The 14,136-nt window shown below is 40.5% G+C and overlaps 1 protein-coding gene across 3 annotated transcripts in view; it reads right to left on the bottom strand.

Annotated features, from left to right (window-relative positions):
* ARHGAP10 (Rho GTPase activating protein 10) overlaps window positions 1-14,136 on the bottom strand; it is a 337,610-nt gene that overhangs the window by 246,671 nt on the left and 76,803 nt on the right. For all 3 annotated transcript variants that reach the window (XR_009008363.1, XM_057546891.1, XM_057546890.1), the window contains exons 2-3: window positions 6,174-6,269; window positions 6,039-6,100 (exon numbers count right to left, since the gene is read on the bottom strand). Coding sequence is in view for 2 of the 3 variants with exons in the window: in XM_057546891.1 (XP_057402874.1) it covers window positions 6,039-6,100; window positions 6,174-6,269 (158 nt within the window). In the remaining variant the exon portion in view is untranslated. The remainder of the gene's footprint in view (window positions 1-6,038; window positions 6,101-6,173; window positions 6,270-14,136) is intronic.

The following is a 14,136-nucleotide window of genomic DNA, read 5'->3' as shown; positions in this document are numbered from 1 at the left end:
AACCTACAGACTAAATGGGACTTAGAAATTTATCAGTCAAATGCAATGTATTTGGATCCAGATTCAAACCAACTGTTACAGGACACAGGCATGGGGAGGAAACAAAATGTAAATGAATATCAGGGGAAAAAAATGAATATGGTCTAATTCTTTGTAATCTCAAGGAATTATTATTATTTGTTTTTAGGTGTGACAAGTATATTTTGGTTCATAAAGAGAGTTATCTTTGAGAGTTACATACTGAAGTATTTATGGATGAAACGATGTAATACTGGGCTTTCTGTCAAAACAATGGGGGTAGGGTAGTGAACAGTACAGGAGAAACGAGACTGGTTGTGTGGCAATGGTCATCAAAGGCGAATACTGAGCACGTGTAGTTTAATTATATTTTCCTTTCTGTTTGCGCATGCTCAAGATTTTCCAAACTAAAAAGTTAAACTAATAATTTTTTAAAAAGCATTAGGTGTCCTGTTAATTCTGTGGTTGGTAGTAACTGCCCTCCACTGCTTTCTGCCTTTGGATAGTTTCCTGCTATCCAGCAGGAACTACCATTCCCACAAATGGGTTGTAACATGCTGTCCCATTCCTTTCTGAGGTTCGTGGCCTTATACAGACAACATCCTATTCCTACTTCTACCCAGCACTGGAAACCCAGCCCTGTCACCCTCATTCTGCCTAAGACAGAGACCCCATCAACCCCCATCATAGCTGAAGATTAAATCAATAGGTCAGTTAACAACAGCTCTGAGAACCATGCTTTCTTTATCAGACAGCCTGGAGCTAAGACCACATTCCAGCCAACTCATCTTGAGGAACAAAAAAAGGAAATACAGTCGTCTCTCAGTATCCAGTGGGGACTGTTCCAGGATCCCCATGGACACCAAAATCCAAGGATGCTGAAGTCCCTTATATAAAATGGCATGGTATTTGCGTATAACCTATGCACACCCTCCTATATACTTTAAATCATCTCTAGATGATTTACAATATGTAATACAGGCAGACAGACCTCAGAGATACTGCAGGTTCAATTCCAGATCACTGCAATAATGTGAATGTCGCAGTAAAGCGAGTCACACTTATTTTGTGATTTCCCAGTATATACAAGTTATGTTTTCACTATGCTGTGATTCATTAAGTATGCAATAATAACATTATGTCTTTAAAAAACAACATACATACCTTAATTTTAAAAAATACTTTATTGTTAAAAAATGCAAACCATCATCTGAGCCTTCAGTGAGTTGTGATTTCTTTGCCAAAGTACCGTTAAAGATCACTGATCACAGACCACCATAACAAATATAATAATAATAATGACAATGTTTGAACTATAACAAGAACTACCAAAATGTGACAGAGACAAAAAGTGAGCAAATGCTATTGGAAAAATGGTGCTTGAAGACTTGCTTGACACAGGGTTGCCACAAACCTTCAATATATGAAAAACACAGCATCTGCGAAGCACAATAAAGCGAAGTGCAATAAAACAAGGTATGGGGGCTTCCCTGGTGGTGCAGTGGTTAAGAATCCGCCTGCCAATGCAGGGGACATAGGTTCGGGCCCTGGTCCGGGAAGATCCCACATGTCACAGAGCAACTAAGCCCATGCGCCACAACTACTGAGCCTGCACTCTAGAGCCCGCAAGCCACAACTACTGAAGTCCATGCGCCTAGAGCCCGTGCTCCGCAATAAGAGAAGCCACCGCAATGAGAAGCCCGCGCACCGCGACCAAGAGTAGCCCCCTGCTCACCGCAACCAGAGAAAGCGTGCGTGCAGCTACGAAGACCCAACACAGCCAAAAATAAATAAATTGTGTTTAAAAAACTAAAAAAAAAAAAAAAAAAAAAAACAAGGTATGCCTGTACAATGAAAATACTATGTAAATAGTTGTGAACACAATGTAAATGCTAGGTAAAGAGTTGTCAGCACGTGGTAAATTCAAGTTTTGCTTTTTGGAACTTTCTGGAATTTTTTTCAAATATTTTTGATCTGCAGAGGCAGAATCCGTGGATACAGAGGGCCAACTATAGAACATCACTCTGTTTCTGTAGAGCTAAACTCCAGCACCACACTGCCTGAAACTCTCTTCCCCCAGATACCAGGATGCCTTCATAGTTCTCCACTGGAAAGGCCTTCCTTCCCTTGCCACTCTAGATGTAATGGTTCCCTGGCTCCTTGCTCTTCTCAATTTCTTTTTTTTTTTTTTTTGGCCATGCCACATGGCTTGTGGGCTCTTAGCTCCCAGATCAGGGATTGAACTTGGGCCCTCAGCAGTGAGAGCCCAGAGTCCTAACCACTGGACCACCAGGGAATTCCCTCAATTTCATTTTGTAGCACTTATTGCTACTTGACAATGTGTTATATATTTGTTCATTTATCACCTCCCCTTTCCAAAATGTAACCTCCGTGAGGGCAGGGACTTTGCTTTGTTTGCGGCTATGTGCTCAGATTCTAAACAGTAACTGAAATGTAAAAGGAGATCAAATACATATCTGCTGAATGCTCAGGATCCCAGGAAGATACAACTAAATATCAAAGAGGATTGAGAACAGAAAGTTGATACTATTAACATAAACTAAGAACACTTTTACCACCTACACGTCCACACCCACTTCATGCAACAGAAGGGTGACTTCATGGCACTGCTGTTATCCACTCTCACATTTAGACTGCTCTAAACAGCTAAAAAATCTGTGACTACAGGAACACATGAATAAGGGTTACGTATGTCAGTTTGTGCCAGAAAAAACCCAGTGGGAGCACAGTACCTTCATGTGCCCGCTTCAGTATTTACAATAGGCACAAATCATCTCAGAATTTAGGGTGCAGTGCGAATTACACTAGAGCTTTTAGAGGCCATAGGTCTCTGTCATGCTTAAGTCAAAAATCAGTGCTTTCCTAATGACGAAAAATCTGAAAGTGAAATTAAGAAAACACTCCCATTTACCATTGCAACAAAAAGAATAAAATATCTAGGAATAAACCTACCTAAGGAGACAAAAGACCTGTATGCAGAAAATTATAAGACACTGATGAAAGAAATTAAAGATGATACAAATAGATGGAGAGATATACCATGTTCCTGGATTGGAAGAATCAACATTGTGAAAATGACTCTACTACCCAAAGCAATTTACAGATTCAATGCAATCCCTATCAAACTACCACTGGCATTTTTCACAGAACTAGAACAAAAAATTTCACAATTTGTATGGAAACACAAAAGACCCCGAATAGCCAAAGCAATCTTGAGAACGAAAAATGGAGCTGGGGGAATCAGGCTCCCTGACTTCAGACTATATTACAAAGCTTCAGTAATCAAGACAGTTTGGTACTGGCACAAAAACAGAAATATAGATCAATGGAACAGGATAGAAAGCCCAGAGATAAACCCACACACATATGGTCAACTTGTCTTTGATAAAGGAGGCAAGCATATACAGTGGAGAAAAGACAGCCTCTTCAATAAGTGGTGCTGGGAAAATTGGACAGGAACATGTAAAAGTATGAAATTAGAACACTCCCATGCACAAAAATAAACTCAAAATGGATTAAAGACCTAAGTGTAAGGGCAGACACTATCAAACTCTTAGAGGAAAACATAGGCAGAACACTCTATGACATACATCACAGCAAGATTCTTTTTGACCCAGCTCCCAGAGAAATGGAAATAAGAACACAAATAAACAAATGGGACCTAATGAAACTTAAAAGCTTTTGCACAGCAAAGGAAACCATAAACAAGACCAAAAGACAACCCTCAGAATGGGAGAAAATATTTGCAAATGAAGCAACTGACAAAGGATTAATCTCCAAGATTTACAAGCAGCTCATGCAGCTCAATAACAAAAAAACGAACAACCCAATCCAAAAATGGGCAGAAGACCTAAATAGACATTTCTCCAAAGAAGATATACAGATGGCCTACAGACACATGAAAGAATGCTCAACATCATTAATCATTAGAGAAATGCAAATCAAAACTACAATGAGATATCATCTCACACCGGTCAGAATGGCCATCATCAAAAAATCTACAAACAATAAATGCTGGAGAGGGTGTGGAGGAAAGGGAACCCTCTTGCACTGTTGGTGGGAATGTAAATTGATACAGCCACTATGGAGAACAGTATGGAGGTTCCTTAAAAAACTACAAATAGAACTACCATACGACCCAGCAATCCCACTACTGGGCATATACCCTGAGAAAACCATAGGTCAAAAAGAGTCATGTACCACCATGTTCATTGCAGCTCTATTTACAATAGCCAGGACATGGAAGCAACCTAAATGTCCATCGACAGATGAATGGATAAAGAAGATGTGGCACATATATACAATGGAATGTTACTCAGCCATAAAAAGAAATGAAATGGAGGTATTTGTAGTGAGGTGGATGGAGTTAGAGTCTGTCATACAGAGTGAAGTAAGTCAGAAAGAGAAAAACAAATACAGTATGCTAACACATATATACGGAATCTAAGGGAAAAAAAGGCCATGAAGAACCTAGTGGCAAGACGGGAATAAAGGCACAGACCTACTAGAGAATGGACTTGAGGATATGGGGAGGGGGTGGGGTGAGATGTGACAGGGTAAGAGAGTGTCATGGACATATATACACTACCAAATGTAAAATAGATAACTAGTGGGAAGCAGCCGCATAGCACAGGGAGATCAGCTCGGTGCTTTGTGACCACCTAGAGGGGTGGGATGGGGAGGGTGGGAGGGAGGGAGATGCAAGAGGGAAGAGAAATGGGAACATATTGTATATGTATAACTGATCCACTTTGTTATAAAGCAAAAGCTAACACACTATTGTAAGGCAATTATACTTCAATAAAGATGTTTAAAAAAAAAAAAAAAATCAGTGCTTTCCTCCTACTTCTTCTCCTACTCCAGTTCTACCAGCTAGAAATCCCCACCAGCCACCAGCCAGATTGCAGCAACATCTAGGAAGCTGGCCACACTGGCAGGTGGTCCAGGGTGTCTGGTTGTGGCCTGACCGGGCTCTACCCCTCAGCTGCCATGCGATCCTGGGCAAGGTGCTGCACCTCCATTTCTGCATTTGTCAATTAGGGGGCAATCACAGAGTCTATTTCATAAGGCTGATGTGAGAATTAAATGACTTAATCGTTGGTAAACAGCTTAGACCAGTACCAGGCACAGAGTAAAGGTTAATTATCTTAGCTGCCATAGTCAATATTATTACCACCACATCTGAACCCCCTCATACACGTACACTTCAACATAATTCTAGGTAGTACTCATTCTCAAGAACATAGAAAAAATAGATGGCCATTTTTTTTTAAACCTGAAAAAACTGGTGAAAATAGATAGTGTGTCATAATCCAATGGCGATTCTGCTGTAAATCTTTGTTGAATGAATGAGTATCAGGAGAGAAATACAAAGTTTTAAGAAAGGTGGGTAAATATTATTCAATACCCTCAAAACTCATGTTAAATAAGATCTACTCAATGCACTCAGCATAGCATCCGGCACATGGAGAGCACTCAACAAAGGGTAGCTATTATTAGCTACTACTGTGATCATGTATCTCAAAGCAAAGTGGGATGTTAAAGACTTCCAGGTTCAAGCTCTCTTCCTCTCCACACAGCCTAGAAATCCACAGAAGACTGAGGCAAGCTCCAACTGTGCCCTGCTGTCCTCTCCATAAGATTTTCTGCTTTTGTCTTCTTAACATATTAAGATTCTGCATGAGACTCGATTTAAATGCAACTGCTCCAGGGCTAACAAAATCTAGAAAGCACTGATATACTTCAACGTAGTATTTTACAGATGAAGACACAGGGCCTTGGTCTAGAGGTCCAGCAACTTATCCAAGATCGTCACCATGGTGGGCACCCCTGGGGAACTAGAAATCCAGGCTCCCCAAACCTCATCTGGGGATCTTTCCATTACTGTGCACTATTCATCCACGGACAAATGCACCAAAACTTCTACCAGAACCAGCTTCTAAACCCAGATTTCCCCCCCACTTAAAGATGGACTTGTTATTTTACACCCCACCACTCACCATAATTTCTCTCTGTTCTTCCAGATTCTTCAAAAAGTTGGAAAATTCACGTAACGAAGCATCTGTAAGAAGAAAGGAGTGATTATTTCATGGCCAAAGCAAAGGAAAGCCAACCAAAACCCGGTCTTTACGCACCTATGCAGCGTTCATCATCAGTCTCTGCATCGCCGATAAACTCAAATTTGAAGTCTCTGAGTGAATGAGCAAACTTCCGCTGGGCTGCCGAAAGACCTGGGAAGAAAGGTGGAGTGATTACTTGGGTCCTTGTTTCAGGTCAAGGCTTAGCAGGAATTGATTCCTCCTCAGATGGCAGAGCTGTAGAGCTCTCCTCCACGTGAGCTGTGAGGAGACACAACCCAACTCCTCGGCCAAGGGGCCCATCATGCCACCTGGGCACTCTCTGGTGGCTTGTCTTCTATGCTAATGCTCTGGGATGGAGCAGGTGCGGGAGAAATATATATATTGTTCCCGGAAGCACTTTCCCTTTCTCTACTCACTCAGGTCAGAACTTCCCGGGCGCAAAAGTTCCGGCTATGATTAGGAGCACACACACCTGATAGTATCTCCCAGGGCTGGATGAGATCCAGCTGGCTGCCAGGGTCTCAAATATTAAGGGTCTCAAAGCTCAAAGTCAGCCAACCAGATGCCCTTAACTGATGGTCCAACTCCAGCCAGAGAAAGCCAGAGGATTCAAAGAGTGTTCATAGAAAACAGCAGCAGGAAGGGAAACCAAAGGCCACGCGTAAGTGGCAGAAAGAATTCATTCTGCAAAAGACCTACAGGTCCTCATTTTTTTTTTCTTTTTATTGTCAAGTCATAGAAAATAGTGGAAAACCCTGCTTCTACAACAGGCTAACAGTTATTTTATGGGCCATGCACATGCTAGAGAATAGGTGTATTTTTAACTTCACTCAATACTCTTGAGAGATATATAAGATAAAGATCATCTCTATTTTACCATGGAGTGCCAAAGCTCCGAGACGTTAAATAACTGGCACAAAGTCACACAGGTACGACGTCAGCAAAGGTCTGGTCTATTCCAGAGCCATTTGTCCAAAACCCATGCCCTCACCAGGGTACAATTCTGCCTCTGGTCTAAAGCACTTTCAAGGAAGCTGCTCCCCGACTCCTGTACCCTGTATGGATCCTGGCTCACTACAATGAATACTGACAGATTGTGTTAAAGTAAACCTTCATGTCAAGCAAACTGAAAAGTTGAAAAAAACAAAACACAATCCATAATTGCTGATAAGAGTATTCACGCAAAAAAATAAATATGAACAAAAGCGAAGCACACAATATAAATGCTAAGGGCTGTTCTGAATAAGTTGGTAAGATAGTAGGAGCAGCAATCATCTCTTTTTTAGTCGTTGTATTATAGCTAACAGACAAGGCATGAAAGCAAAAAATTATTTTTACATTGGAAAATGCTCTTTTTTTTTTTTTTTAACCAACTCTTGACCTCCAATCATTAAGTACAATGGTTCCCCAATGCCCTCCTCGACAAGCCGCTTCCTCTCACTTCTTAAACTTTCTAATCATGCTCACCAGCTCTTTCAGCTGCTGTTGTGGTCTAGTTTCATGTTTTAATTTTTCCTAACAGACTCTATTTTGGAGTAGTTTTAGGTTCACAGCAAAGCTGGGCACAAGGTACAGAGATTTCCCCTGGACTCCCTGCCCGGACACACACATATCTTCCCCCATTAGCAACATCCTCCACTGTCACAGTTTTTGAAACTTCATTCTTCCAAAGCTAAACCAGATAGGGAGGGTGGGAGGGAGGGAGATGCAAGAGGGAAGAGATATGGGAACATATGTATATGTATAACTGATTCACTTTGTTATAAAGCAGAAACTAACACACCATTGTAAAGCAATTATACTTCAATAAAGATGTTAAAAAAAATAGATAAGTAATAAGAACCTACTGTATAGCACAGGGAACACTATTCAATACTCTGTAATGACCTATATGGGAAAAGAATCTAAAAAAGAGTGGATATATGCATATATATAACTGACTCACTTTGCTGTATACTTGAAACTAACACAACATTGTAAATCAACTATACTCCAATTTAAAAAGTTAAATAATCAATGGAACAGGATAGAAAGCCCAGAGATAAACCCACACACATATGGTCACCTTATTTTTGATAAAGGAGGCAAGCATATACAGTGGAGAAAAGACAGCCTCTTCAATAAGTGGTGCTGGGAAAATTGGACAGGTACATGTAAAAGTATGAAATTAGAACACTCCCTGACACCATGCACAAAAATAAACTCAAAATGGATTAAAGACCTAAGTGTAAGGGCAGACACTATCAAACTCTTAGAGGAAAACATAGGCAGAACACTCTATGACATACATCACAGCAAGATTCTTTTTGACCCAGCTCCCAGAGAAATGGAAATAAGAACACAAATAAACAAATGGGACCTAATGAAACTTAAAAGCTTTTGCACAGCAAAGGAAACCATAAACAAGACCAAAAGACAACCCTCAGAATGGGAGAAAATATTTGCAAATGAAGCAACTGACAAAGGATTAATCTCCAAGATTTACAAGCAGCTCATGCAGCTCAATAACAAAAAAACGAACAACCCAATCCAAAAATGGGCAGAAGACCTAAATAGACATTTCTCCAAAGAAGATATACAGATGGCCTACAGACACATGAAAGAATGCTCAACATCATTAATCATTAGAGAAATGCAAATCAAAACTACAATGAGATATCATCTCACACCGGTCAGAATGGCCATCATCAAAAAATCTACAAACAATAAATGCTGGAGAGGGTGTGGAGGAAAGGGAACCCTCTTGCACTGTTGGTGGGAATGTAAATTGATACAGCCACTATGGAGAACAGTATGGAGGTTCCTTAAAAAACTACAAATAGAACTACCATACGACCCAGCAATCCCACTACTGGGCATATACCCTGAGAAAACCATAGTTCAAAAAGAGTCATGTACCAAAATGTTCATTGCAGCTCTATTTACAATAGCCAGGACATGGAAGCAACCTAAATGTCCATCGACAGATGAATGGATAAAGAAGATGTGGCACATATATACAATGGAATATTACTCAGCCATAAAAAGAAACGAAATGGAGTTATTTGTAGTGAGGTGGATGGAGTTAGAGTCTGTCATACAGAGTGAAGTAAGTCAGAAAGAGAAAAACAAATACAGTATGCTAACACATATATACGGAATCTAAGGGAAAAAAAGGCCATGAAGAACCTAGTGGCAAGACGGGAATAAAGGCACAGACCTACTAGAGAATGGACTTGAGGATATGGGGAGGGGGTGGGGTGAGATGTGACAGGGTAAGAGAGTGTCATGGACATATATACACTACCAAATGTAAAATAGATAACTAGTGGGAAGCAGCCGCATAGCACAGGGAGATCAGCTCGGTGCTTTGTGACCACCTAGAGGGGTGGGATGGGGAGGGTGGGAGGGAGGGAGATGCAAGAGGGAAGAGAAATGGGAACATATTGTATATGTATAACTGATTCACTTTGTTATAAAGCAGAAGCTAACACACCATTGTAAGGCAATTATACTTCAATAAAGATGTTTAAAAAAAAAAAGTTAAATAAAAAACAAAAAAAATAAAAAAAATTTAAAAAAAAAGCTAAACCAGAAACCTTTTAGAAGATGATACAGGATTGTCCTTTCTTACCCTTGGAGTAGAGAATAAAAGCAAAACCATAATGTAAAATGTGATGGATTGCAAGCGTGGTCTGAATTCTCCACCCCTCCTTTGTAGGAGCTTCTCTTTTCAATGGGACTCTGCAACTCCTCGGGTAAAAGGTAGCGTCTATTTTCCCACCCCTTGAATCCGGGCTGGTCTTGCGGCCAAAGAACGTGGTGGAAGTGACACTGTGCTAATTCGGAGCTTCTAGCTCTAGAACCTTTCTTTGCACAGCCACGCTCCACTCCCTTGGAAGCCTCTGGCGTCCACGTGATCAAGCCCACACTAGCCTGCTGGGTGATGAAAGACATGTCGCCCAGGCCCCCTACCTATTGCCCCATCGGTCAGATATCCCACCCTCAGAAGCAGAGCTTCCCGCCATGCAGGAGGCAGTCCAGATGAGACCATACTGCCCAGTGAGCTGAGTCCAAACTGAAATAAATAAATGGCTGCTGTTTAGGTCACTAGAGGTGGGGGTGATTTGTTACAAAGCAATAAATAGACTAACACAGAAAGATCAAAAAATTTGACTGCATTAAAATTTTAAAGACATAAAAAGAGTGAAGAAAAGCACACACCCCAAAGGTACAAATAACAGCTATGAATCACTGAGGTAAGGCAGAAAGGCCAATAAAAAATGAGGCAAAACACCTGAAAAGGCCCTTGACAGAAGGAAGTAAAGGAAATCCAAATGGCCCAAAACCACATGAAACGGTGCTCAAAACTCATTAGTGATTATAAAAGTGAAAAGAAAACCTCAGCATACCTCAATACACTCATGAGATTGGCAAAAATTAAGTCTGGCAACCTCAAGAGCTGGTGTATGTCGAGCAACAAAAATTCTCATATACTGCCAGCGAGGGTAAAAACTGGTATAATTCCCTTTTAAATACTTTGGCATTTTCTAGTAAGTTTGATGATATCCTACAACTCCAAATTGACCTTCTAGGTAAATTCCCAAGATAAACTTTTGCACACGTGTACTTACAGACATGTACTTTCTATAGCAGAACTGACCACAGCAATAGCCAAACACTGGAAAAGCAAATACCAATCAACAACCAACAAATGACTAAATTATACTATATTCATATGTTATAAAGTAAAAATAACAATTTATGTATCAACTCAGGTTAACCTCACAATTTGGAGAGAAAGAAGCAAGTCATGAAAGAATACACACAGTACGGCTCTTTCATATAAAGTTCAAAGCAAGCTACACTAAACCCTACGTTTGGATTGCACATATAGGTCACAAAATTACAGAACAGCAAGTAAGTCATTATCTCAAAAGTCACATGATGTTTACCACTAGAAGCAAGGGAGGGGGACAGTCAGACAGCTACAAGGGGATTAAAGGTATTTTAGTTCATAACCTAGTGGTGAGTCTACGGACACTTGCTTTATCATTCTTCTTTAAAACATACGCTTGGTTCATATACTTCTGTACTTTCACCATAATTTCATGACTAAACAATAAAAATTTTTTAACCATAAAAAAGTAAAGCCTGGCTATTGGGGTCACTCCCAAGTTAACTATTCTGTTGTAATCCAGGAAACCTACCATTATTCCCTACGATCTGGCCACACTGGCTTGCTCTTGGTTCACACATGCCCAACTCATTCCAGAATGACACTGACAGGCTTCAAAGTGCTGTTGCACCCCTGGAAGTGCTCCTTCCCCGGCCCCCCCTTCACCTGGCTGGCTCCTTCACAGAACCCGCCCCCTCACACCATCATCCCCAAAAGAGCATCACCCCTCTGCCCTAAATTCTTCTCGATTCCACAGCGCTTAATCTTCTTCCTAGCACTGATCACCTGAAACTGCCTTATTTAGTCAGTATTTCCTCCAGGTTATCTATTCTGCTGCAGAATATCCAGCCCCTGAGACAGCAGCCAACAGCCTTGTGCTTCCCTGCATCTCTGAAACAAAGACCACACAGGGTTTTTCTTTTTGAATTTATTTCATGCAGCTCTTTCCAAATATTAAGCGTGTGGGCTTATTATCATTTCTAATAACTTTATTCCATTTTGCTAATGTTTGCTCTGTCAGTTCTCAAAAGGGGCATGTAATTGGTTCTGTTTGTGTGTGTGTATACGTGTATATATGTGTGTATGTGTGTTTATATGTGTATGTCTATATGTACTTATTTATAAATATTAGATATTATATATAAATAATATATAAATGTGTTTATTATATACATATAACTATAAATACTGGTATAAATTCTATTTTTCCCCTCTGGAGCCATTTCCTTTGAGTATTTTATCCTAAATTACCAGATCAGGGACTTCCCTGGTGGTGCAGTGGTTAAGAATCCACCTGCCAATGCAGGGGACACGGGTTCGAGTCCTGGTCTGGGAAGATCCCACATGCCGCGGAGACACTAAGCCCATGTGCCACAACTACTGAGCCTGCACTCTAGAGCCCACGAGCCACAAATACTGAGACCGCGTGTCACAACTACTGAAGCCCACGTGGCTAGAGCCCGTGCTCCGCAACAAGAGAAGCCCCCGCAACGAGAAGCCTGCGCACCACAACGAAGAGTAGCCCCCGCTCACTGCAACTAGAGAAAGCCTGCACGCAGCAACTAAGACCCAATGCAGCCAAAAATAGATACATAAAAAATAAATTAAATAAATAAATTTATTTTTAAAAAAATTACCAAGTCAAAGGATATCTTAAAGACCATGCTTTCTTATGGTCAAGGCAGGATACTCTCCAGAAAGCTAAAATTTAAATGCATCTGTTTTTCAACACGTATTTCATAATTCCTAATCTCATTAGTTGAAAATGTTTATAACAGTAGACTGAATTTGGGTTTGTTTGCACAGCTAATATGATATATTTCTCCCTATGTAAACAGCATGCTTTTCTCTCTTACCTCTGTGCTAGGTACTGTAGTTACATCAAGTCTTTATTTTGGAATATAATCATTTTTTCTCTCTGTTGACTTTTCTGGTGTTATTAGAATTCATTATGCAAAATTTTTATTGTTTAAAAATTGGACCACACCAAAGTCCAGTTCCATTTAAAAATCATAAATTTATCACCTGTTCCTTATGTAGTACATTTTAAATTTATTCTCTCATGTAGTTTATACTTTTATAGATATCTTCTGCCTTCCAAACATAACATAAAATCATAAGACAGTTTACTAAATTTAGTACAGTCCATTAAAAAAGCACAAAGATGCTTTGTGCAAAAGATAATGGTTTATCATCACACATGAAACTCAAACAGTCTAAGTTACAAAGGCTGGCAGCACTCCTCTACTAGGGGAAGATGGTGAAGGGCCCACTAGATAGGACTGCCTTTATTCAGTGCCTACTCTATGCTAATGGACTTACAGATATTATTTCATTTATTCCTTATAACCAGTCTGCAGGGTAGGTGTTGATGTTACCTTATTTTACAAATGGGTTAAGTAGATTCAGCAATAGATTAGTGACTTGATCAAGGTCACAGACCTCTTTATAGACTGCTGGTATTATGTCCTGGAGGCAAAGGATCAACTCCTTGGTTTCTCAAACTTCTACCAACGTCCTTTGCATCACATCATTCTGACTTTCAGGAGACTTAACATTATTCCCAGGCCCGTGCACAGACCTCAACTATTATCTTAATGGCTCTAATGCAGAACTCTAAATGAAAACTTCACGTATGTGCGCCTGCATGCCCCCAATCTTCTCCTGCATCCTAATTCCTGAAGACTGTAAATTAACATGCTCTCCTGCAACACCTTCACGGCTGGCATATATATATATATATTTTTTTAATATCCTTATGGGAGTATAATTGCTTTACAACGTTGTGTTAGTTTCTGCTGTACAACAAAGTGAATCAGCTATACGTATACATATATCCCCCTATCCCCTCCCTCTTGCGTCTCCCTCCCACCCTCCCTATCCCACCCCCCCATCCCACCCCTCTAGGTGGTCACAAAGCCCCGAGCTGATCTCCCTGTGCTATGCATCAGCTTCCCACTAACCATCCATTTTACATTTGGTAGTGTGTACATGTCAGTGCTACTCTCCCACTTCGTCCCAGCTTCCCTTTCCCCCACTGTGTCCTCAAGTCCGTTCTCTACGTCTGTGTCTTTATTCCTGCCCTGCCACTAGGTTCGTCAGTACCATTTTTTTAGATTCCATATATGTGCGTTAAGCATACGGTACTTGTTTTTCTCTTTCTGACTTACTTCACTGTATGACAGACCCTAGGTTCATCCACCTCATTACAAAGAACTCAATTTCGTTCCTTTTTATGGCTGAGTAATATTCCATTGTATATATGTGCCACATCTTCTTTATCCATTCATCTGTCGATGGACACTTAGGTTGCTTCCATGTCCTGGCTATTGTAGATAGAGCTTCAATGAACACTGTGGT

This window comes from Balaenoptera acutorostrata, chromosome 5 (assembly GCF_949987535.1).
Source record: "Balaenoptera acutorostrata chromosome 5, mBalAcu1.1, whole genome shotgun sequence".
Classification (NCBI taxonomy): Eukaryota; Metazoa; Chordata; class Mammalia; order Artiodactyla; family Balaenopteridae; genus Balaenoptera; species Balaenoptera acutorostrata.
Note: the sequence above shows the minus strand (reverse complement) of the source record. Positions and strands in the feature narration are given on the sequence as shown.